This window comes from Lutra lutra, chromosome 13, assembly GCF_902655055.1.
Source record: "Lutra lutra chromosome 13, mLutLut1.2, whole genome shotgun sequence".
NCBI classification, from domain to species: Eukaryota; Metazoa; Chordata; class Mammalia; order Carnivora; family Mustelidae; genus Lutra; species Lutra lutra.
In genome coordinates, this window is record NC_062290.1 from 86129715 (window position 1) to 86156914 (window position 27200).

Here is a 27200-nt window from a genome sequence, read left to right on the forward strand (position 1 = left end):
GGAAACAATTCAATTTCACTCCTTTTTTGGGTAGGTAGGGTGGGAGGGGGAGAGAGTGAAGTAAATTAACTACAAAGAAATCTGAAATGTTCTTTTTATATTAAAGTATAGTAAGCCTTTAATAGCCACTGCTTTGAATGACACTGGCCCTCCCCAACTCTTCACAGCTTAAATGTGAAAGTCACAATTTAAATGTCAATTTCTCAGGGAGGAGTTCCCTTACCATCCTATATGTTGCATCTTATTCTCTCTCAGCCCTTCATATTTACCTTCCTTCTAAAATGTTAAGTTCCTCCTCAGCAAGGGCCTTGTAAATCTACCTTCCATTTTCTCCCTGTACCCAGCACAGGTCTGACACATGAGAACACAGGTTGAATGAAAGTACAAATACAGTATGGATCAAAATTTATATTTTACATGAATCTTTAATATAAAACTTGAGAGTCCAATGATGTCATCATTAGCCCTCTTTCTGATCAGAACCCTGCACCCTGCGATTGCTGTTCGCTCACCTTCTCTGAGCCTAGCAGTATTTTAGGGAATAATGTAGAGAAATCCTACTCTAGACCATGTCACTAATGACATTCTAGGTGCCTTGTGAAAACACAGCACATTAGCAAACAATAAGATGGTCTGTGACTCTAAACAAAGCGAACATTTATCTTTCAAAATCTAGGTGAAATTTTATAAGGGAAAAACAAAAATGAATGTCGTAAGTTTTATTAATACTACTACAAGAACATTTCAAAAGGATTTTCAGATTAATAAAAATTTGTCTTTCACATCGAAAGGCAAGAATGAACAAAGGTAAGAAAAAGTTAACGTGCTTCTGGTTCAATCTCTCAGCAGATGATAAAGAAAAACACCTTCATTTCAAAATGACAACAAATCCTGAAACAGAGCCACGCAGAGAACTATTCTGCTTGGAACATCCCACGTCAAAGCCCTCTCTCTTTTGTAGACCAAGAGTTAACTATATTTCTGTGTCAATGTAGAACTGAAATTGTATCTGCCTCCATTTCTTAAGCATTCCTGCCGTACCCAACACCATGCTTCAGAAGGGACATACAAAAATGCATTTTTTCCTCTCCAGAAGATGATGGTAAAGGTTGGTGGGTGATAGCATTTTTAAACAACAACAAAATACTAAGAGGCTCAGAAGGTCACTGACTGTGAGGGTGAACTTGACCAAAGGAGAACTTGATGGCTAAGGGTTTTACTCACTAAATAACAAGGTCCATATATTTTACCATCTAAATCAAGGGACCTGACTGGCTACTCTTCATTATGTCAAAAGCTCACCCACACAACTATAAAAATAAGTAAAGAGGTTCCAGCTAACTCTTCCAAAACCAGATTCTCCATTTACAATTCTCTTAAACAGTGGGGACTTTCTGCCAGTGCAGGTAGCTTCCAAATGTCAAGTGGGTCAGTAATAAAATGAAAAGCTGCAGAGAAACTTTTTTAAAAGAGACATTTAAAAATGGGCTTTAAAAAAAACGGGCCTTAGCAGAGAACTGACTGGAACACACTGTGAAAAGATTACTCTGGTTCAGTACATGAATATTAATAGAAAAAACCCTGCAGTGTTCATAAATAGTTATGATGATGATAATTACAAATAATGCAAGTCAAAATTCTAGATCAGTTACAAGTGCCTATAATGATAGTCTATCCATACCAAGCAAAAATATTTTAAAACCCTACGGGTTAAAAAAAACAAAAAACCAAAAAAACAAAACAAATTAAAAAAACCCCTACGGGTTTCCACTGACAAACCTATCTACCTAAACAAAGAAGACTTCTTTTGCTCAGATATCTGCCACCTTCCAATTTTTTATAAATGAATATCGGGGCGTGCCAGACGGAAGGGCAACAGAGTACTTAAACATTAGAACAGTCATTAAACCCACATCTGGGTTTCATAATAAAATAGTTTAGGTTCTCAATTTATGATTACTGTGAAATGAAAAGTTGTATGGTCGGTCCAGAAAAAAGAGAAGAGAAGTTAGAGGTTTGTGGGTAAGCAAAAGAAGTGCACTGTCAGCCTGGAAAAGGATTTCTGAAACCTTGTTCGTAGTGCAACTAACCCCTAATGAACGAGTAGTGAGAACTCTCGCCTCCACATGACCCATGTTGTTTAATCTCGCCTCTCACTTCAGTTAAGTAAGAGCAGCAAAGAGACAAGTGTTGCTCTGGACTCCATCAGGCAAAAGCAGTTTGGAGAGAGGGTGGAGCGCTCCACTGCTGTCCTGGACATGGGGCGAGGCAGGCCCCTTTCTCGCAGAGGTTGCGGGGGTCGCCGCAGACAGCAAGTGGAGGTTGAATGTCTCTAGCCTGGCATCTCCTGCCACCAAGTTCTCGAGTTCAGGACTGAGTTCAGGTGTCATAATGTGTAGAAGTATTTCATAGCCAACAGTGAGCCCTAACAGCCTTTTTTTTTTTTTAAGTAAACATACTGTGTTTCCACCTATGACAAGAGGATTTTCTTCTTTTTGTTAATTACCCTCTGAAACAAGCCCACTCCCCAATACAAAGTTCAAAACCACCAAACACACCAGCTTTACCAAGCTAACCTTAAATCAACATCTTTGCTAAACTGGAGATCCTCTGTTTCATGAGACCAGACTTAATAAAGCAATAGAAAGAGCTTCCCATTTTATAGAGCTTTTTGGATTAAGAAAATGGACAGTAATTTATGTAAATACCTCAATCTGAAATGACTTCTGTAGCATGAAAAGGAATAAATAATGCAGATCACTGTGTTTTGGATATGGCAAAGTCTCTGATGGAAATGGCAGGGATGTGTACACAAAGGTGAACATAAATAACCATGTGTATGATAAAGTGGTTGCTGGAGATGGACACAGATAAATAGGTACACAATTGGAAAGAGAGAGCTGCAGACAGAGGCAAAGACACTGGTTTAGTTGCACCTCAGCGAGTTCACAAAGGTTTCATGGTCTAAAAAAATCTGCGACAGCTGAATTTCTATTAAGAAGGTTTAAAAAGCTGGTTCCCACTCCTCTGGACAACCTGGAATAATGCTATTTTTGAATACAAGGAATGTGTCACCAAATGCACTACTGTGTAAAAAATTTAGGGTCAAAACGCAAGGAAAAAGCAGGATCCTAAAGGAAGATGAATGCTTATTAAATATCTTTAAATATCTGAAGCTGTCTAAATGCTACTAGACTGGCACTTAGAACCCCCAAATATCTACTTTCCCCTGGGAAGGAGAGGCTATGCCTCTTCAATCATCCCTTAAATGTAAAGAGGTTTGACCCCCATGCAATGGATAAAAGTCACCCAAAAAATGAACAAAAGAGGTGTTTGGAAAAACCAGAACACCATTCATCCCAGCTAACGACTTGTTCATTATGAGTGATGATGGATAAAGACTTCTCATGCTGAGATGAAATCAAGATTTATATGCATTGTTTCCTCTCCCAACTTGTGGGAAGATCATCATCATTTAATTCTATCTCTGCGGCCAGTGATGGGCATCCAGAGAGCTGGTTATCAAACGGCGCAGTCAGCTGGCAAAAGCCGAAACGTGCAGTTGGCACATCTGGACAGAGCCGCCACAGCCGAGGGTGAACAATGACTCCTGGCAAGCATCCAAATTGCTTGCAGACGCTAGCAGGTCTCATCTACAACCGCCCCTACCAGCATCTCTCTCTCTCTCTCTTTTTTATGAGAATCAGATTTTCATTGCTCCATTCAATTGCTCTCCTCTGCCATTTTTTACAGCTCTTATCGTTCCCCTGGAATATGGCCTTGAGACAGCTCATCCGTGTCCTTCACTGTGTTATCTCTTCTAACTTTTATTAAAACTTCAGCTTTCATCTGAAGATAGCTAATTAAATCTGGAACAGATTATATGCCTCTCCTTAAAAAGAACACAAAACTATTTTCTTCAACCTGAATAATGCATTTTTTCCTCTCCAGAAGATGAAACCAAAGGTGTTGAGGAAGTCTCATTTATTTACAAAGCGATGGTATTTGACATGTCATAGAGAGGTTGATTTATATTAAAGTTGTCTGTGGTATGACAAATCTTTGAGCTATTTCTCAAAATAATTATTTCTCAATACTGGTAATATTTTTTTCCCTCATATCTTTTAAATATCATAGCTAATACCATAAGCTTATTTTCTGTACAAAGTTGGGTAATGAGGAATTAAAGATTAACAGGTATTTGTGCACATCAAGTGATTTATCTTTAAAAAAAATTTTTTTTACAGTTGTCCTCATTTGGTAAAAATAAAGACTGTTTTTCTTTTACTGCATACCCCAAACACTAGCAACTGAAAGTTCCCCCCATGGAAAATTACGTGAAAACATGAAATTAAAAGCAGTCCTTCAAATTTAGCATTTGGTTTTTAAGACAGCTTTACACCAACTAATAGTTCAAATAGATATATCTTAATCTATCACACATTATTAATGGTGGAGCTTCCATAATCAATAGGAATATATTCTTCTCATACATGCCACCGACCCAAACCCTTCCTTGGGCCCAGGGGCAGTTAAAAAAAAAAAAAATCATTTTTTTTTTCTTTGCTGTAGATCTGCTAACCAAACCTTCTAGCAATGATATCTAAAACAATCCAGCCAGCCCTCTCTCACACACACAGACACACACACACACATGCACATACTCAACGCATGCACGCACACATACGCACATACCAAACACTTTTAAACTAACGGTTAATTTTCTATTTCCAGGGTCTCACCTGAAATTTTCTGGGATCCTTTTCTTCGCTTCACTGCCTTAAGCAAGATTTCTTTCATGGTGACCTTTGTGTTGTCCACCTGAATAAGGGAGAATCCATGAGCAGCATTTCTGTAGGAAAAGACAAATATTAAATCATCACTAACATTCAACCAGAGGACTGTTACCGCGGTCTTCATTGTGTTTAATAAAGTTTTACTGAGTGTACCTCAAAGTGCCAGTTATTTAAAAAAAACAAAACAAAACAGACTAACTTCTAATGAGAGAGAGAGAGAGAGAGGCTTTCTGGTATAAACAGTTCCAAGTGAAAGGAAGGTCAGAGTTAGGAAATGTTTTTCTAATTTATCTCAAATTGAATCTAATTGGTCTGTGTGGGTCACTAGTACCGTGGGTTACTCGTATTGGCTCCCAAGCCAAATCCTGGAACATGGATTGACAATAAACTTAGCTTGTGTCAGTAGATGTCACTGCAGGCAGATACTACCATCACATTAAAGCTCCTGGAGCCCTACAGTAAAAATGTCATGGAGTGAGAATGGTGGGTGGTAGGGGAGTGGTGGGGGAGGATGACAGCCCAAAGCAATTTAGAATAAGGAAAAAAGGGCTCTTCCTAAGTGGCTAGTAAATAAGTAAATAAATAAATTTTAAATATATGGTCTATATATACTTTAGTAGGAATGTTTTAGTCTACTTAGTCTGAGAAGGTCAAACAAAAGATGAAATGAAGCATAAATAATTATAAGACAAAACGCTAAGACTACTTGTAAACTTCTAGTCAGTCAAACTTGGAGGGAGTAGTTCATATAGATAGCGAAAAATCTGGTAGGGAACAAGTACCCTAAAAACAGAAGCCCATCCCTGGGTGAGGTAGAACTTCACTAAGACTGTTAATTGCAGTAGCAAGTATCACAAATACTACTCACTATGCTCGGGCACCAGAACAAAACAGGCCAATTCCAAGTAGCTCATCTAACAAATGGGACCCAAGTTTCCAACGATGGAACATGGGAATTACCACAAGGAGTTTGGTCGCATTCCCATTTCCTCCTAAGAATCTCAAAGGAGAACACACAGCCAAAAAATATGGCAGAACTTCATACTGACAAGAAATCTGAAAGAAAAGCCAAGCCCCAAGCTAAGCCATGGAAAAGCTTCCCAATGGAAGGAGAGGCTGAGAAGAGGCCTTAATCCTCTTTGGGACCTAGTTTGGACCTAACCAGGTGGCTGGCTTTCCACAGGGGCTGGGGGGCCGATCTCAAAACCAAGGACCCAATTTGCTTCCCTAATACAAAGACATCTCCACACCCCTCCTCTCCATACGGCTTGCTGTTTAATCCTTGACATTCCATTTGTTAAAAAGCAAAAGCCGACGCTGGTCTAGCCAGCACGATCATCCATTTTAACTTGGTCAAGTTCTTGCTATTGAACAGCAGGCCTGAGAACTGTCAAGCTAATTTTACTGAACGCTCTGTTACTGAATCATGCCTGAGCTCCAGCCATTCTTTACCTCAGAAGCTGGACCCCATCCCAGAACAATCTTTAAAAGTTTATTTTACTGATCAAAGCAAAATAAGAAATAGCTCTTTTTTTAAAAACTATATTTAGCGAGCGATGCAGTAAGTGATACTTTGGCAAGCACACTGAAATGTAAAGTGCCTTGTGCATTTATAAACTTGGGGGTATTTGCTCTGGCGCGAGGCCAGGGCGTGTTTGGAACAAACGCCAATCATCCTCGTTCAGGCTTGTCTTCCCCTGCTCCCTCCTCAGAAGTCAGTATGCGCTCCATCTGTGACAATATGTTGGGCGATGGGTGAGTGGGGCCTAAAAGGGAACACGAGTCCTTGGGTACACACAAACTAGTCCTGGGCTAGATCTCACGAACTTCCATCTACCTGGGTTCCACCTGAACTATTTTCGATTTGAGTCTGCTTATAAATCGCTTACATTCTCGCCTAATCTGCTGCTGGCTGACAGCATTATTTCAAACCAATACGTTTATCTTTTTTAAGCAAAGGCAGACTAGAAGCTCAAAGGGAAGCCTTGCGTTCGGACTAACTTCCATAAATTAAAAGTGTCCTTTTAAAAGATTTTTGAACACAGGAAAATCCCTCGTCTGTATTTTTCTGTCATTTTACCAAAACGTACCTGGGTGACAAGGTTAAAGCAAGCAGAGGAAATCCCTGGCACTTATCATCCACAGGCATTACTGATAAATTGTGTGGTGGAGGAATAAAGGATTACCTTCTGTATTTTTTCATTATACTTTTCTTTTGTTACAGAATACATAAATCCATTGTGGCACAATGTAATATGTATCACCATGCTACACCTGCGGACGCTTCCGAGCGGCTGCCATGTCTGTGCAGTCAGGAATGATAAGTGAACCACCCGTGAATGTTAACGATAGTGATCATTCTGAGGTAACTCGGCTCTCCATCTTCCTTTACAGCCTCCGTGCTGAAGCCAGGGTAGCAAGGTTCATGAGAGGAAAATGAAAACAACAGTGGAGGGAAGGGGCACGCACAGCGCTCGGAACGTGCCTGCGCGAATGTGCGGTATCTCACTCTGGGGCTCCATTCCGGTAAAATCGTGCACATTAAAAGGAGAAAGAGGTTGTGACCCACATACTGCACACTCAACCGGACCTGATGAAAGCTTCCTTGGGTCAGTCTCCCACTCCGCTCGCTTCCCGCCCTCCAGACAAACATCAACTCCGGATCTCGCTCCAAGTCTACAGCACTTAAGGGGGCAACACGTTTCCAAAATACAAGAGCACGGAATCAAAGGGGTTCTCGGAAGACATCTAGGTGCAACTGTTAAGTTATGCTCCCATTTAATAAATGGATATGGAGACTTGCTTCCGCAATTTTCAGCTTGACTTCCAAACATCCTGGGTTTTATGCCTCATTTCTTTATATCCAGGAATTTTTATGGGCTTTCGAAAAAGTCTATTGAAATACATCTTTTAGAGCTGCTTTTTATTGAACGTTGGGCATTGGGTGTGCGACTGAGAAGACACTGATCTCGAGAGAAAAGCTGGCAGCAGGTAGGGAGGGCACTCACTGGTCCTGTCTCCCTTCCATGTGGCCCTGCATTCCAGGCTCTGAGGTGTGACCTGTGCTGAGGATGGCTGGCCCTTGGACAGACAGGCGGATGGAGGGACAGATGGGACTACAAACCCGGATATCGGCTCAGAAACTGCTCCTCCTCCCGCTCCCCTCGTGGACAGACGGCTTGTCTCCCGCCACAGCAGGGCACGCTGGGGGCACTGAGCACAGGCAGCTGCCCTCCGCAGCTCCGCGGGCTGCCTGCGCCGGGTCTAGGAGGAAGCGCTACTTCAGGCAGCTGACTGAACGCTGCCAGGAGGGCTTCAGTCAATTCGAAGTTAGGTCCTGTCAGGTCTTGCAACCACTGAAAAATGTATGGGCATTTTAAAAAGAGATTACTCACTTGAGGAATTTAGCTCTGTCCCAGTGCAAAGCCACTCAGTTACCAGAGGGGAGTTTTTATACCCACATTAACCCAACACGATGAGCATTTCTCTGCTAAATATTAAACCAGAGCTGACGGGGCACAGGTCCTTATCCGGAAAGCTTAGATTCTATTTATAGGGACAGAGCTGGAAGCGGAACCCAAGTTGGGAGGCAACATACTGGAGAGGAAAACACACGCACTGGGGGGTTAAATACCCTTTGGTTCAAGTTCTCGTTCCACGGCTAACCAAAACGTTGCCTTAACACGTGGGAACCTCTGCTGCAGCCATGAAACGAGGAGGCCGCTTCCCTACAGAACTGTCAGAGAGGATAAAATAGACAATGAATGGCAAGCACCTAGCATTCGGGTTGGCAAACAGTAAAAGGAGCTTAGAAATGTTAGTGTTCTCGTGTTCCCCGTGTCCTAAGTCATCTCTCCAAGAGAAGAGGCCCCATTCACCGCCCCCCCACACCCTCAGCAGATACTGCTTAGTTGGGGAAGGATCCCAACCACTGCTTATAGTTGGGAACACAGGGCCATTAAAATGTGCAACCTGCTGGGCATGGTAGCAACAGTCAGGCGCGCTGTAAGCAAGCAACCCCTGGCCCAGGCATCAGGCCCCCTCTGAAGCTCACAGAAGAGCACTCAAGGCACCGTTTTCAAGGCTTTCACTTTTAAGAGAGTGAGCCAAGGAAGTGGGTACCCTGTACTGGCTTTGGATGGGGATGAGGAAAGTCAAAAATCATGGGGGTGTGCAGGGAAATTCAGTGAGACTTATTAAGAGCTTTCTGAGCTCCACAGTACAAGTTATTATTCAGCAATCATGACAGTAATAACAGCAACTACTACCCACTGAACGTTTACGATGTGTCAGATGCTATGTTAAGCTTTTAAATCCTGTATTAACTCATTCAATCCTAAAACAGGTGCTATTGTTAGATCCATTTTACAGAATCCGAGGTTGGAGGCATTACGGCATTTAATCCGAAGTTCCTCTATTAAAGATCTTTTTTGAATTCAGAAATCAACACTATGGTCCCTAAACCAAGGAGCACAGTGTAGTGGGAGAGAAAGACAAAGAAGCAAACAAAGACTTATACTGCTATGCGGTAAGTACAAAGAAGGAGGCCAGCTCCGAGTGCTACCAAACACAGAGGCACTTGGCCAAGCCGTGGAGGGGTCAGGGGACCAGAGAGCTTCTTAATGGAGATGTCTCAAACAGTGATCATCCAGCCCTGTATCACGCTACGGAAGCTGGTGGTGACCGGAAGGCAGCAAAGCACAGCACAGCCTAGAGTAGACCCTGCTCTGGAGTCCCAGCTCTGGAGTCCAGTCCCAGCAGTCCCTGCTCTGGAGTCGGGGGTAAATGACACAGTCTCTCTCTCTCTCTCTAGCTTCTAGTTTCCTCATCTACGAAACGGGGATAATTCTTAGAGTAGAAGATTATTGTGAGGGCTAAATATCTGTGAAGTAGTTAACACAATACCGGTTATATAATAAGTGCTTAATATAATAACCATGACTTTTCTACGTACCAAGAAGTGATAAATGAGATGAGGACAGCTGTCAACATTTACTGAACACTTACTTTGTTCATTTAATCCTCCCAGAAAAGGTAGGTGCCATTATCAGTCCCATTTTATAATGGGAGGAAACTGAGGTTGGGCAAGGTTAGGACACTGCCTGGAGTTGCACAGCTAAGTGAAGGAGCCAGGAGTTGGAGCCAGGGAAGGCCAACACCAAAGCCTGGGATTTATACCTCTCTATAGCCCAGAGGAGAGCCTTGAGGAGTCATGGGAAGAAGAGACTTCCAGAGAGCACATCCTCTAGGTGGGAACTACCGATCAATCTGTGGCAAAGATTCAACTTCCCCTAACATTCAGTTTGATCATAAACGACCAAGTCTTAGACCAGCCATATGAACTGCGAGGTCCCCTTTTAAAAGCCCTTGGAGAATGTCATGGTTTCTTGAGCCACAGTCTCAGCTTGTGGAAGGGGAAAAGGCTGTCAAGAGTGGCACTCGCTCCTCCGCTCCTGACCAGGTCATAACAGCGATGAAGACACACCCCTCCAGTCCCTAGCCTGCGCTAGTCCCAACTCCGTGCATGTTCATTCTCTAGTACTTCAAAGTAGAAAATGAAAATATATGAGCAAGAGAAAGCCTTGTAATAACTGTAGCATGCCTGTTTCAAAGCAAGTCTTTTGGGTATTACTTTATCCATAAAGAGAGTTTACACTAGTGTGAATGCCACATTTTGTTTCCCCTTGCACTGACAAAAAATTTTTTTAAAAGATCAAAGCGTATTGTGTGAGTATGTGATGTTTGACATTGGACAAAGTACTCTTTTTCAAAACAGACATTTTCCAAAAACATAACTCGCTAGACTAATGGGCAGTGAGAAGCCAAAATGACTGCCCTCCGCCTTCTCCTTGTGTATCTTTGCCAGAGTCCTTGGGACTTGCCAAATCCGGTCATGCCTGCTTAGCTTGCTCGACTGATTGTGCCAGAAAAGAAAATAAGACACAGATGTATTTGAGCTCTTTGAGATGCCAGTAAGAGAGACAGCTAATGGCTTCATTTCGACCCTCCCCTTCCAGCTGGGCACAGGTGGGGGATAATGAGGTCCCTCTCCCTAATCAAACTCAATTATTTACTACTCTATATAACCGCAAAGACATTCACATTCAGTTCGGAATATAAAACACACCGTGGGCTACTTCCAACCACTGCCACTGGGTATTTATAACAAACTCAAGTGGCTAACAGTTTGCCTTGGCAGGAGTTTAAGTGTGTAAAGTTTTGCAAACTGTTTCTGTTCAAATATGTCCTGCTGAAATGGGGTCCCAGGCGGGGTTCCATAACTGTCAGGTCAGTGAACTGCATAACATCTGAGGATGTATTCACCATGCAGTGCAGACAGGATCTGGAAATCAAACGCTTCGTTCTACTGCAACCTTCTGAGAAGCATCACAGTTTTTTCAACAGCAAGACTGACATTGTATTAATAAACATTACAAGTCACTAGCCTGACATGTACATAGCGGCAGCTGACAGACTCCAACATAAGCTGAGGGGAGAACAGAGGAAATCAAAATGAGACACAGTAACTAAACATGGCCAAAGGGGGTGGATCATGAAACAAATCACATTTATGTCAGAAATGGGAGTCCTAAACTTTTAAAATATATAGCAACTAAAGCAACAATCTGGTATAATTTTTGGAAACCAAAGTAAGTTGATGGCTATCTAAAATGGGTGCTTTCATTGTAGGAACAAAGCTCATCCTGGCACAATTTCAAGAGACATTCCAGTGAGCAAAATATACATATTTAGCTTGTCTGACCTTTAAATTCTTAGAAGTATGTAATTAATGCTTTCCATCTTTATTACTTGCTCCAATATTTCTGTCACTTTAAACAGACACAAAGAAAAATCTTTTCTTTTCTCTAGACAGTAGCTGTTGCCAAAAAGGAAATCAAGTCAGATTTACAAATACAAAATTAAACAGGCTGCATATGTTACATTTTCGTACATGAGGACAATCTGGACAATGAAAATGTTTGCTAATACAACAGGATGAAAAGAAACAACACACAGTTGGTCTTCTATGACTCGAGCAAACAATAAATAAGATAATTTATACCCATATTGTCAGGCCTGGGTACAAAGAATACAGGCATCTTTTTCTCCCCTCCTTATTCTATTTTAGCTCTGCCCCTTACCAAACTGTATGACCTTGAGCAAATAACTACCTGTCTCTGATCCTCAGCTCATATATTATAAAAATGAGTTTGTTATAAAGAATAAATGAGATAATGGCCACTACAGGCACCAAACTGAGTGAGTGTGCAAAAATACTCATTTCCTTTTTCTCCCTCCTCTCCAGACCACAAGGCAGTATCACATAAGGGTAGGAGAGGCTTTGAACTTATGACATCCTTTCAAAAAGGTCTGATCACTTGGGGTATACCCTGGAGATCTCATCAAGAGGGTACACTCAAACTACCAACCCCTCTGAAAAGCCCTCACACAGCCAACAGCAAAGAATCTGCGCGCCTCTTAAAAAGCAGCTAAACTTTCCTTTCACACAGAGCCAAGAGAAGCCACAGCAGTCTCTGGGAACTCTCTGGGCCATAATGGCCAAGGCAGCCCCGCTTCCGGTGGAAGACCCTCTACCTACTACCCGGTGGGCCCTTCCCCAAAGAGCAAAATCTTAGCGGGATTCTATCTGCTCTGCTCTAGGTATTGGTTAAAAACATTCCTTCCCCACGTTCACTTGAGATAACAAACATTATAAGTAAAACATACGTATAGGAATGCAGTTTAACTGCTCTTACTGACTTATGATTTAGGGAGATTCTGTCCATTTTACTGGTTTGGACACTTCTTCTCTTTCTAAAACCCTCTTCCCTGACTCCAGAGTAGGATCCTGGTGTGAAATGTTAATGGCAACGCATCTAATGATACCGTCACAGTTGCCGTTGCCAGTGCCATTTGTGAACTCAATTCAGTTCCACAAGTTCTAACTGAATTGGCCCTGTGCTGGGGAATGGGAGGAGAGGGACAAAACAGGCTCCTCCCCTGTCCACTCCAAGATCTCATCCTCCCTTGTCCTACCACGTCTAAAGGCCCAGGAGGCCTTGGCTTGGTCACTGCTGACAAGGAGCACTCTCTCAGATACTGGGATCCAGCTGAAACCCGGCGATTTAGTGCTGGGAGCCAGACTCCCCCATACTGCTGCCTCCTACTTCTTCCCTTCCACACGGCTGATACCCAAACAACTTCGATGCTTAGGCTCAGAGCAGCTAGCCGTCAGCAAGTTAAAAAGACTCCTATATGTATATAGGAGTCTTTTTAACTTATATATAAATATATATATAGGATCTGTCCAAAATCAATCACGAACAATGGGTATCTTAGAAATCCACTTGCCTGTCTGTTAAAGGAGAGAGTTTCCATTAGCGCACTCTTAATTTGCAAGTTGTTAGTGTAAATCCATTCTCCCTCCCCAAACAACTCTGTGTCTGGGAGTTTCCTGGGACCAAGGGCCTGGGAAGAGAAGGCTAGTCTCACACCATCGACTCAAGTAAGAACATCAAAGTCACCCAGCTTCACATCCTTCTCCACAGAACACTTTTCCAATTGGGGACTCATGTAAGTTAACTAGCACCTCTTTTTATTTTTTTTTTTTCCACATAGAGAGAGCGTGCACGCACACAAGAGTCAGGGACGAGGAGTAGATGGGAAGAGGAAGAGGGAGAGGGAGGAAGAGAATCCCAAGCAGGCTCTACACCTAGAACAGAGCCTGAGGAGGGGCTCCATCTCACATGACCCTGAGATCATGACCTCAGCCAAAATCAAGAGTTGGATGTTCAACCGACTGAGCCACACCCAGCACCCTCTGCTCTTTTTAAACATACATATTCTGTAACTTGAAAAGTCACAACTTTGCATGATGGAACAAAGCGAAGTTTTATATTTTCTTTTATAGGAAGAAACACAGCTCTATTTTCTAATTTTTCTAGGGTGAACATGTATTCATTATGTAATAAATCACCCAAAGAAAAGTTAAATCCCATACACACCTTAATGTGAATTATTCAGACCGATAAATCTCTCACAGAAAAAACAAAAATAGTAACTATGTAACACTTCATGCATACTAGGGTCTGAGCTAACATCTTCTTAACAGCATTTCCTATCTTAGATTCAACAGCCCTCAGGATCAACAGATGAATTCATAGGCTAAGTGTTAGAATTTAAAAATTTTGCTTTTATTTTAATGAAAGAACACACACACACACACATATCATATACATATAATGTATATTTTAAAAACAAAATTATATGTAGATTATACCTATATGTATATATATAATAACTTATATAAGCAATAGATTGATAGAGATGTAGGCCACTCCTACACTTCCATGTTCTCCATTCTCTGCCCAGCTTGGGGAGCCCTGAATCACTGCTTAGAGAAATACCCAGGAGAAAAACCCGACCTCATCAGATGGATCTGAACAAGAACTAAACTTAGTAGGATAAGCCAGTGTCAACACATCTATCCCATGCCCTTTCATTGATATATTGTTGTCTATGGCTACTTTCTTGCTACTATAGCAGAGCTGAGTTACAGAGAGGTATGGCCCACAAGCCTAAAATATTTACTGCTTGGCCCTTTATAGAAGAAGTCGACTGACTTGCTGGATAAACTGATGAGATCTGGGGGTTGTGTGTTCTAGCAGCTAGAGTTAATGTCACTAATAGATTCAGTAAAAGCCAAATGACATCACTGCAAGTCGCATGCAGAAGTGAGATTATTATTCTTTGTTGAATAAAGAAAAGTGAGGGGAGAAGCGGGCACTAGGCTCTCTCTATGGAACTCCTGTTTGCTGAACTCTGAAGAATTCACGCTCTGAGTGCCCAAGTCACACTGTGCCCAGGTATCGGTCAGGCAGAGAGCCCACCTATGTACAGAACAAATGACAACGGGCTGAGGAGGATGCTCCTTGGTATAGGACTTTGAATTTCAAAACGGAAAATCCTGGGCAAACTGACATAAATTCGTTATTGTTGCAGAAATGCCTTATTTTTCCAGTAAAGCACATGTAAAATTGCGGGGGGGGGGGGGTGCACTATAAATCAACTGGCTCATTAAAATAATGGACTTGTAGTTAAAAATACACTCACTATTTCAAAGGACAAACATTAATATGGTTAGTCAATGTTTCATAAGAAAATAAAAAAAACTCAAGTTGACAAGTAAAACATTTAACACCCATTAAATCCAACATCAGTGACTTAATCTGAGCCAAACATCATCTGTTGCATTTAAGTTGTTAATTTGTATTTTATTAACATTATAGTTTTATTTGTATTTAATTTGTAATTTTGATTGGATTGCATAAAGACATGGAATTTATAGCTAGAATTTTACACTTAAGTGTATTTAAGTAACATTATAATAAAACAAATTTTGGCAAACATTGAGGCTTCAGGAGAATTAATTTTCCTTTAAAAGAGGTCTGTACATTATTTACATTTCAGAAAATTCCTCATGACAATTCTATGAGGTAGTTATTACTCCCCTCATTTTTCAGATGAAGAAGCTGAGAGTATAGTCATGTAGCAAGTCGCTAGCGAAACTGATACTTGAACCCAGGTTAGCCGAAGCTCAAAGTTTGTACAGCCTCACTTGGAGTGGGGAAAGATGGTATATGGGAGGTGTGAGAGGTGTGGGGTGGGTGATGTGAGGGCCTCCGAAAGCCAGAAGGCAAGCTGGGGGCTTCATGGCATTCAAAAGGCAAGAACAGGGCTGTACCAAAAGCTAGGTGGGCTCAGAAAGTAAAGTAGGACAGAAAGTTTGACCAGGGCCCCCCCTAGGCAGCCCAAAGACACCTGAAGATTCATCCATTCCTTCTCTACGAAGGCTGTGTACACCCTCTCTTCAAGGAGTTTTGCTACTTGGTCTTGCTACTATCTCTTAAAAGATGTCTGCCCGTAAGAGGACTGAATTGAAGTCTACAGATCTCCAATGTCTACCCCTGCCAATGTCTACGCCTACCCCTAACTCAGCAAACGTTATCCTGATAACTTTTCAGTCCAGCTGAGCAATGTCTACCCACACTCTGCCCTTCTCTTATAGAGACAGAAAGGAGGGGAAGAAGAAAAATGCAGAAGCAGCTAAAGTTCTATTTAGTTCATTTGACACATATTTGTGGTGTACCTACCACACTAATGGAGCTACTCTGGGTGTTGTGAGGCATAAGTGATTAGATCTTGCCCTCAAAAGGTTTCTAGTCATAGCAATAATAACTACAATAAACACTCACACAGCCAGGCACTGTTCTAAGTGCTTTACATATATCAACTGATTCAATCCTCATCATGGCTCTATGAGGTAGGTACTGTTATTATTACCCTCATTTGACTGGGCCAAAAAAGGTTAAGCAGTTCATCCAAGATTACACACACATACTAGCAAGGGTAAAGTCAGGAATGGCATGCAAGCATTCTGGCACCAGAGGCCCCCTCACTCTTACCCCACACTATAATATATAGTAGCTGAATGTTGGCCTTAAGACAGTGGGATTTACTTGAATGATGAGACCACCACTAGATTCCTCACCACTGTCCCAAACCCTCAGCAGTGTGTTGCAAAGGGCGTGGACTTTGCAAGTCAGGCATGGGGGCAAATCCAGGCCTGAGAGCAAAGTCTGTCAGCCTCAGTTTTCATGTCTTGAAAATGGTCATAACAAAAACCAGTCTATATTCAGATTAAATGGACTAACATATACATAGCTTCCATTTAGTAAATACTAATTCACTGTTTATTGTCAAAGCCAAGTTCTCTCTACCTGGTTCAGTTCCGTGTCTTCCCAGACACTCCCTGCCCATTCTCCCCTGGGAGAGAGAGGCAAGGAGGTAAGAGGTTAATTGGGAAAAGGAGCGACAGCTTTACTTATTTTGCTGGGACTTTACTCTCTGAAACTTTGGACACATTGTCTTGCATTTGCAGGAGAGGCTTTTCTAACTTAGAATATAGACCAGCAAGGTGAATGGAAGGTTGCTGAAGCAAGAAAATACACATGGGGCAAACGGTCAGTAATCTGTACTATTTCATCAGACAACTGAGGAAGAGAAGAAACAAAATTTATTGACTTTTTTTTTTCTTAAATGCTCACATATAAAGTTTTTACTTTACCTCGTGTTTTCAGAAACACTCCAGACATATCGAATAAGCTCTCCTGAATTTTAAAATAGAAAAAGGACTGACTGGGGTATATGTGTTTGGGAGTGGGAGTGCAGGGATGGGAGTAATTCAGGAAAAAAGTAAGAGTACTAAGTTCAAAGCAGTTGTTGTTACTCTCTGCCCTTCCTCCTCTCTTTCCTCCCATTCTCCAAAAGCCAGGGTTCATAGGGAGACCCTGTGTAGTCTTTAGATGCTTCTTCTGGGAAGGTATGTCTTGCCTATCCCCAGCCCCATTCTGTTGAAAATCAATGATCTAAAAGCCCATATTTTAAAAAGGACACTTACTTCAAAAGAATGTGGTGGTCACATGTTAATATTTATGAAGTAAATAATTATGCACTAATGAGAACTCTTCCAGTCATTTATAAATAAAAACAAAAATGCAAGTGGAGACTACTGAAGTAGCCCTGTATACATTTTCTAAAGTAAACAGAAAAAAAGTCCTAATGATACTTTGTGACAATAAGACTTTGAAAAGATGCTTTTATGAATTCTGTTAGTATTCAGCAGCTGTTAGTAATACAGTAGCACTGTAAACTGGAACACCTTTCAGAGGCTACATGTCAATACAAAGTGAAAGTCTAGAGATGTTTCTAATCTGACCAATAATACTACACACAGGAAATTGTCCAAAGGATGTGATTCAGCAGAAGTAAAAGGGATCTGGATAAGGACTAATAGCATCATTTACTAAAACCAAAGCAAGAAAACTAAATATCCAGTGGTAGGCTTCCAACGCAGCCTGGGCCTTTTCCTGTTGTCCTGCTCGCCACGTTTTTTTTTTTTTTTTTTTAAAGATTTTATTTATTTATTTGACAGAGAGAAATCACAAGTAAGCAGAGAGGCAGGCAGAGAGAGAGGAGGAAGCAGGCTCCCTGCTGAGTAGAAAGCCCGATGCGGGGCTCGAACCCAGGACCTGGGATCATGACCTGAGCCGAAGGCAGCGGCTTAACCCACTGAGCCACCCAGGCGCCCCCTCGCCACGTTTTAATGATTTGACGAATCCCTCCTTACTAGATAGTAAGCTCCATGAGCACAGGGTCGGTCTAGATTCTTGGTACATAATAAATATAGATTATAGGAACTAAGAACAGATATCAAATATTTGTAATTTTAAGTAAAAATAACAAAATATTTACACTTGAGCAGAAACTGTAATATATATAATTATATATTATATATTTTAATATATATATTTCCATATATATATGGAAATGATGATACGAAAATGAAAATAGTTATATTAGGAGGGAGAAATCATTGGATAAGTTTTAAATTACTTTCAGTATTCTTCAGTGTTGTTGTTTTAGCCCCTTTGAAACATAAAAAGAGGGAAAATATTTACTGTTACATATAGCAAACAAGACTTCATAGCAGGGATGAAACCCTAAGTACAAAAACTTGGAGTCATCCTCCCCAACAGCTTCCCCCCTCTCCCAACACTCAGGTGTTCTTTCTTTGTTCAAGGGTAGAAAGACACAAAATCCTCCTATATCATAGGTAGCATAATCCTATTTTCACTGAAAATCTGAAACAAAGGCAGTAGGTTTTAAAGAGACAAGGGAAAAGTCCTCTAAAGCAATCCCTCCTGTGGATAGTGAGTTTGCTGGTTACTAACAGCAGGGGGTGCCAAAAGGATCACTAGTGTTCCCAGGAGAGGGCCTGGAGAGGGCAAGTCTCCGTTCCCATTAGCGAAGCTTACGCTGTGCTTAGAAAACGTTACAGGTTTTCTTCTAACAATTGGGACCCCTGGGTAAAAACTTGCTCTAGAGACTTGAATACACAAAAATTTTATTTTTATTTTCATTAATTTGTGATATTTAGCATCTCCTTGAATTATTATTTTTTTAAAGACTTCATTTATTTATTTGACAGACAGAGATCACAAGTAGGCAGAGAGGCAGGCAGAGAGAGAGGAGGAAGCAGACTCCCTGCTGAGCAGAGAGCCCAATGTGGGGCTCGATTCTAGGACCCTGGGATCATTACCTGAGCCAAAGGCAGAGGCTTTAACCCACCTAGCCACCCAGGTGTCCCCATTTCCTTCAATTATAAATATAGTCAACAAATCACAGTAGTATTAGCAGTATTGGCGACTCTGTCAAGAACAGAAAAAAACAAATGTCACAGCACATTACAGTTGCTGCAGACTTCTCAAATCTCATTTATGCTCATCACTACTTTGAAGTGAGAGACTTAGAGGAGTTAGACCTGCTGCTGGATCTTGGTATTAAAAAGCCATACATATCACTGTATCACAAATTCATTTAATAATTTCAGAAGTATTTAAATATAATGGAATTCTTTTACATTCTTGGTGGATTTTATTTTCTGCATTTACAAACACTTTTTCTGGAAAGGGCTTATAAGTTAAAGCCTTTACCAGAATGCCAAAGGCACAGGAAAATACCCCCTTATCAGTCTAAAGGAAGGCAACTGAGAGGAAAAATCAAAGTTGATTTGAACGAAGTTGGAGAAGAAAAGAAGTATTTTAAGTCACAACACAAAAGTGGCTGCAATGCACATTTTCATATAGTTTGGAGTTCATGAAGACAAAGGGAAAACCAAAATTTTTGCTTCACAGTCTCCAAAGTACCCCACCCAGCAGGTCCAGAGGCCTGGCTCACAGATGCTGCGTGCAGAGATCTACCTAATGCAAACTGCTACTGCAAAGCGGTCCGCATTCAATCTAGGTGCAGAAGCATGAAACACAACACAAACGGGGCCTTCAACATCTCCCTGGAAGTAGTCACTACAAATGGACATCCGGATACCCAGTGGCATTCATATCATGAGCAAACAAGTCCAAATCCTAGAAGGCAGAGATGAGATACTGAGATCAGTAACAGGGTCAATACTCACATTCGAACAAAGAGTGACTCTTTGGATGTCAGGCCAGGAGATGAATACTTTTCAACCAGGGCCAAGGTACTGAAGCCGAACTTATGAATGGGCTCGTTGGAGTCCAGTGGGGGGAAGTCTGTGTCAACCTCCCCGTCATCCTCAGCAATATGCAGGCAGTAGGCACTGACGTTGTCACTGAAAGGAAAACCAAAAAGGTGAGTGAATACCAAGATGAAGGAGGGCCAAGGAGACCAGAGCCTCTGGTGTACAGCAAGCACACCGGGGCACAGCTGTTCTTTACCCAAGAGCCTGGTGATGCATTAGATTCTCCCCAATCCTATTGCATTTGATAGAGAAAACACGGCATACAAAGGGGGAGAAAAGCAATGTGAAATGAGGGCCTTCCAGTACTCTATTCTTTCAACAAATATTTACTGAGCACCTGTTATAGGTAAGATGCAGAACTTAACCCCTTAAATCAAAGATGATACTTATTATTCGCCCTCAAGGAAGCTTACAGTATATCAAGTTGAAAAAGTAAGTACTACATTAGTTACCTGTAAGTATACATAAAATAAATATCATAAAAGAGAAACAAAACTATAAAGGAGAAAAAATTATTTGCATGGGGGAGGAATCAGAGGCCTTTGACTTACGGTTAGGATTAAGAAAATACCTGTTCTAGGTCAGAGGAATACTCAAGGTAACAAAGACAATCCATAGAGTTCTCCTTTCTTTGAAGAGTATCAGATTCACATGGCAAGATCTGATTCCAAACACTAAGGATGCTTAACAGAGTAAAAGCAAATGACTTGAGTTATCCTGATGCAGGTAACTACTGTCCTCACATCCCCAGAATGTCCAGTCTGTACTCCCAGATTCCAGACTTCCCCATCTTACAGCCAACACACACTGCCTTCTCTTTCTTTGGGGGAATTAAAAAGCCAACCTGCAGAAAAGAGGTGGGAACCTCTACCATCATAAAGACAATTTAAAGCTTAAAAATCAATTAAAAACATTTTAAGATACCCTGCTCCTAACTGGAATTGTGAAACTGCTAATCTGCTAGCATTCACAGACATGAACCTAGTAGTTCACAAGGCACTAGAGTTCTAAATTGTGCAGCTTAAATTTGGAGTTTTAATTATATGATTGATGCTTAAATTAATTAATTGCAAAGTGTATGCTAATTGTTTAATTGGTTGCTTGATCTATATAGATCATTTTTTGAATTAAATGAGTTGATTTACAAAGTTTATTGATTGGATGTGACAATGAATTATTTCACTGACTACCTGATTTGCAATTTTCCCAATTAATTCACAAATCTTTAGCTGCAACTCTGCTTATTGAGAGAGAGCCTACTTCAGGTGATCTATACTCAGTCTGTCAGGACTAAGAGATATTTATTATATAAAACAGGTAATAAGGACAGATTAAAATTAATGGGAACTATAAATTTGCTAAATGGATGGATAACAAGAAAGTAATCTGGCTATGTTTGTCTCTATAAATTTCATGTATTTGCAATGCTGTTAAGAAATTTAAAATTCATCTCTGAATGATATGGGAAACTTATGGATCTTTGCAAGAAGTTGCAAACTTAAACCCCAAACACTTATAGCAGCAGAAGAAAGTCCCTTAGATTAAAAAAATGTCATAGTATTGCAGCTAAAGCTTTGCGTCCAGAAAGACCTGAGTTAAAATATAAGTTCCAGCACTTATGGGCCATGCGATTTCAGAAAATAAGCTTCACCTCTTTGGGTCTGAGTTTCCACTTATATAAAAAGGGTACAATCACCTAACTCAGATTAGAGAAGATGATGTATGCAGAGCCTACCATATAACAGAGGTAAAAAATAAATGGTATCGTAACTATAATAAAGTCAGATGGAAAATAACTTCTACAATTACACCAACCCTTAAAAATGCGTTGTGGAGGGGCGCCTGGGTGGCTCAGTGGGCTAAAAAGCCTCTGCCTTCAGCTCAGGTCTTGATCCCAGGGTCCTGGGATCGAGCCCCGCATCAGGCTCTCTGCTCAGCAGGGAGTCTGCTTCCCCATCTCTCTGCCTGCCTCCTGCCTACTTGTGATCTCTCTGTCGAATAAATAAATAGAATCTTTAAAAAAAAAATGCATTGTGGATGCATATTAGAGCAACAAAACAACAGTAAAGCTAAGCGACATGATCTGGAGTTAGCGTCGGCAGTGCTCCAGCCTTGGGGCCATGGAGCCTCCAGGGTTTTAGGAACAGGGCAGACACTGATGAAGCAAGCAACCGACAGCACAGATTATTTACTGCCATGTAAATCATCCTGAGGAATGTCTGTGATTCCCCAGCACCACAGAGGTTTCAAGGGCAAATAATAATCCTATTGATCAAAGCAGAAAGCCAAACACTGGTATCAGAAGAATTCTGTTTTGATTGTCATGGGATGTCCCCAAATCCCCTTCAAAACAAACTCAACACATGTCACAGGCTAAGATCCAAGAGCCTAAAGACTCACTGCCAAGTGCTACTATTCTCCTCAGTTTTTAAAAACAAAGTGTGAAATCATTTAGTCACTCAAAAAACATTTGCAAAGTACCTACCCCATGCTGTAGCCTGCTCTGAGCACTGGGAACACAGCAGAGAAAAGAATGAATGACTCCTCCCATATTATACAAGAGGAATGGAAGTCTTTTCTGGGTCATGAGGAAAAGTTAGCAGCAAACAGTACCCTAACCCTTTCAACCCTTTAATTGAACACCTGAGAGGAAAATGACTAAAACTCCATATTCAACGCATGTACATATTGGTTCCTTTGTGCCTATACGAAGGAATCATTAGTAAAAGAAGCTACTATGGTATTTTGGTTTCTAAAATTTCTTCAGGACTCCAAATTAGTACTAGTACAGTAGCCATTAGTATCATTACCTACATTAATTGAGTGCTATGTGCCAGACACCATGTAAAATAGTGTGGATGGATATACATAAGCTCAATGAATCTTCACACAACTCTGAGTTATTTATTATTATTTCTGATTTACAAATTAGAAAAGCAGGATCAATGAAGTTAAGTGGTTTGTTCAAGATTAAATAGCAGTAAGTGACAGACCTGAGATTCAAACCCAGGCAGTTAAGAGCCTTCACCTTTGACCCTCACCTATCCCTCTGCCAATTCCATGGTGTGTCTAGACTTGCCAAGTCCCTTGGGAACCCTTGCTTCTATGGAAATGCTACATAATTTGAAAAGAAGGAGGAAACCATGACAGATTACTTAAAAAAATTAGAAGCTTAGAAAGATTTATTTCAAACTCCTCACTTTTACAGATGGGAAGAGATGCCTAGAAATGAGGAATAAGATGCCCATGATGACCCGTTCGAAGAGTGGCAAAGCTGGTTCTAGAGAACCCAGGTCTCCTTACTTCCACTCTGTTACTCTTTGATCAAATCAGAAACTGGTGGCATTCTGAAACAGGGAGAGAAAAAGGGGGAAGCTGTGGTCCATGACTCAAGAATCCTCCACATACAGACATCTGGAACTTATAACACAATGAAAAGAGGGATGCCTCCTCCTTGTGACCTAGTTCAGTAGAAGAAAGAGCGGTTTTACAGTCAGCTCTGGTTTTAATGCTAATTCAACCACTAACCGGCTGTGTGACTAAATCTCTCTGAGATCCTCCATGTTATTCAATGTATAAAAAGCTTTCCTTGATTTCTCTAGGAGAATCATTTGGATCTCTAGGAGAGAGAATCCAACTGATTCTTCTCTGTGGTCTTTTAGAAGTTGATTAATATTTCTATGTATACTTTTCACGTTTTTCTTATTTGTGGTTCTATGTTCTCCTAAAGAGCAAGGATTCTTCTAGTGTCTCTACATCTTCACTGAAGAGTAAAATGGCTGGCCCTTACAAGGTACTTAACAAATATTTGTTGAATGAATGAATATATGAACGTGTAGACTGAATCACTCTACCCATGAAAAAAACATAAAGGGTATTATTAATGATGTGTGTGCTAACAAGAAGAGGAGAAATAATAAGCTTTTCTTTTTCTTTTTCCTGCTTGTCACACTGATATCTGTTAATCAAATGGGGCTTTCTTGGCAGTGTAGATGAGTCAGAGATTGCAATTCAAGACAAAAGGAGAAAAAGGCCCAGGAAGAAGTGAGCATGAAAGAGGCATTTTATAGTTCATCAAGATAGGGAGTACTTGGGGTGCCTGGGTGGCTCAGCGGGTTAAAGCCTCTGCCTTCGGCTCAGGTCATGATCCCAGGGTCCTGGGATCGAGCCCCACATTGGGCTCTCCGCTCGGCAGGGAGCCTGCTTCCCGCCCCATCCCCCCGCCTGTCTCTCTGCCTACTTGTGATCTCTGTCAAATAAATAAATAAAATCTTAAAAAAAAAAAAAAAAAAAGACAGGGAGTACTGGCACCTCACTTTTTTTCTTTCTTTAAGGGGGAGAGGGGCAGAGGGAAGGAGAGAGAATCTAAAGCAGGCTCCACACCTAGTATAGAGCCCAACACTGGGTTTGATCTTAACAACCCTAAGATCATGATCTGAGCCGAAATCTAGAGCTGGATGCTTAACTGACTGAGCTACCCAGGCACCCCACACCTCACTTTTTTACGGAGAAAAACACAAATTATTACAATTATGCAAAAATGTCAAATTATATACATATAAAGTGACTAGAAGGAAAGGTACCAAAACGTTTACAAAGGTTGTGCTTACATTTAAGCAATGAGCACTTTTTTCCTGTACCTTCCAGATGTCCCATAATGACTAAGTATAATTTTCATTTTCCTTTATAAAATATATAACTTATTTTTTTGTAAGGGTAATGTAGGCCTATTAGAAACACAAAACAATTTAAAAATATAGAACAGTACAAAGAAGGTTGGGAAATCTCTCACCCCACTATAGAATCACCTGTCCTAAAGACCCCCAGCATTTCCTGCCTCATTCACATCCCTTCTTTTTTTTTTTTTTAAGATTTTATTTACCTGACAGAGAGAGAGAGAGAGAGATCACAAGTAGGCAGAGCAGCAGGCAGAGAGATAGGGGGAAGCAGGCTCCACACTGAGCAGAGAGCCTGATGCAGGGCTCTATCCCAGGACCCTGAGATCATGACCTAGGCCGAAGGCAGAGGCTCAACCCATTGAGCCACCCAGGCACCCCACATCTCCTGATTTCTAAATGGTCATTTTCTCTATCAAGTCCTGGAATTATGGAGAAACTAACCATACATATCTACTGCATAAGGGTCTTATAAGGATTAAATGACTTAATTAATTGCACGGTACCTGGCATGAAGAAGGATTCTCATTTTGTCAAAATTTCTTCTACCACTCCTAAGCGTCTCATCACACAGAAGCAGAATTAACTATCTAACAGAAGCATGGCAGATAGCATGAAATAGAGAACACCAGAAGTCCTGTTTGTGAGACACTATCAAAGAGATTGAGGAATGATAAAAGACTAATAAATAACTACAGGTTTGTTCTTATATTTAAGAGTCTGTTTTTTCATTTGTCTTTTTTATCTTTGCTCATTTGTTTTGTTTCTTAAATTCCACCTATGAGTGAGATCATATGGTATCATATGGTATTCATCTTTCTTTGACTTATTTCACTTAGTTACATCCTCTAGATCCATCCATGTTGTTGCAACTGGTGAGATTTCATTCTATTTTATGGCTGAATAATTTTCCATTTTTGATGTATATAGAGTGTATATATAGTGTGTACACACACACACACACACACACACACATCTTCTTTATCCATTTATCTATTGAAGGATACTTGCTTTGGTATCTTGGTTATTATAAATAATGTTGCAATAAAAACACAGTGGTACATATATCTTTTTGAATTTATGCTTTCATTTTCTTTGTGTTAATATAACATTGTATATTAAGTATGCTTGAATTAAAAATTAAAAAAAAAGAAGAGTTCCTCCTGAAAAAAAAGAAAAGACTAATGGAAGTAAGTACAGCATAATAGGATCCACAGAAAGAGGTTTAATTTTAGAAGTGGGTTGGCATGGAAAAAGAAGTTCCTTCCAGGGACAATTATGTTTGTGAGAAGACTGGAAGTTAGAACAATGAATGGGGGCAAAATGGACGCTGTTGCCAAAAAGAGTCCTTCTGGAGGACGGATAGATGGAGATTTTACACACGCACACACACATACTCTGCCATTAAATGTACTTGCTACAGCAACTCTGGAGATTTCATATTTATATAAACAAATAAATATGTGACTAAAAAATAAACATATGTATCTACATATCCAAATCCCTGAAGTGTTAATGAGTATAATTAACTGAATTTCACTTACTCATGTTTCATCAAATAAGGGTAATAAAATTTTGCATTAGAAAAATTTATTTCATTCAATTATTGACCAATACTCATTTCATGTTCAAAGGCCAGTATGGCTTTTATGAAGAGACAAAAGCCTGTAATCCATATATAGGAAGATGGTATTTAATTGACATTTAATTTGTATATGAAAATTTGGGAGCATTCTAGTAAACATCCTAGTTTCCTCCCAAATGTGATCTGACATGTTCAATTTACATACTCATAAAAATTCACTTTTATCTTCAAAACATGCAAAATACACTTAAGGATAAGGACTAGATAGATGAATGCTTGTTTTTTTAAAATGAAAAACAAAAAGAACACATGGTTCTGCAATATCCAGAACTCTTTACTTGGGCTTTGGTATTTACTTTGATGACAGGATCAATTATAAAGAGTGTGTCAAACATTAGCAAGAGAAAGAAAGGCCCTGAGGATTGCAGCACAGAAGTTCATTTCTTTGGGGTCAGAGAAAAGTCTTTTAAGACGTTCAAGATTTCCTCATCTCCAAAATAAAAGTCCCATAAATATAAAGTAAATCGGTAAGTAACCTTACAAGGTTTGTCAAGCCACAGCCATATCACACAGGAATAGTTAAGTCTAAAATTCCTGGTAAAGAAGTTCTAAAGAGAAAATGCCCGCTAATTTCCAAATGGAAGACCTTCATACTGTTTTGAGCTCCTTTTTGGATAGTTCCTCTTACTATGTTTTCAAGTTTGTTGATGTTTTCTTTTATAGTATCTAATCTGCTGTTAAACTCATGTTTTCATTTCAGATCCTATAATTTTCATCTCTAGAAGTTCCACTTGGGTTTTTAAAAATATCTCCTACTTCTTTCCTCTATCATCTTGAACATATGAAGCATGTTTATAATAGCTGTTTTAACATCCCTGTTTGCTAATTCTAACATTCTGGCATTTCTGGGAAGTCCTCTTTCATATCATTCTGAACTAGATATTTTTAAAAAGAATTCACTATGCAAAATTCTAAGTTTCAGAAATTTGTTAACTCTATTATAAACTGACCCTGAAAATATT

The 27200-nt window shown here is 40.4% G+C and overlaps 1 protein-coding gene across 5 annotated transcripts in view; it reads right to left on the reverse strand.

Annotated features, from left to right (window-relative positions):
- The window catches only part of MAPKAP1 (MAPK associated protein 1), a 243342-nt gene that overhangs the window by 92959 nt on the left and 123183 nt on the right, over nt 1–27200 (reverse strand). For all 5 annotated transcript variants that reach the window (XM_047699107.1, XM_047699106.1, XM_047699109.1 and 2 more), the window contains 2 exons: nt 19831–20007; nt 4743–4852 (listed from right to left, as the gene is read on the reverse strand). In XM_047699107.1, coding sequence (XP_047555063.1) covers nt 4743–4852; nt 19831–20007 — 287 coding nt within the window. The remainder of the gene's footprint in view (nt 1–4742; nt 4853–19830; nt 20008–27200) is intronic.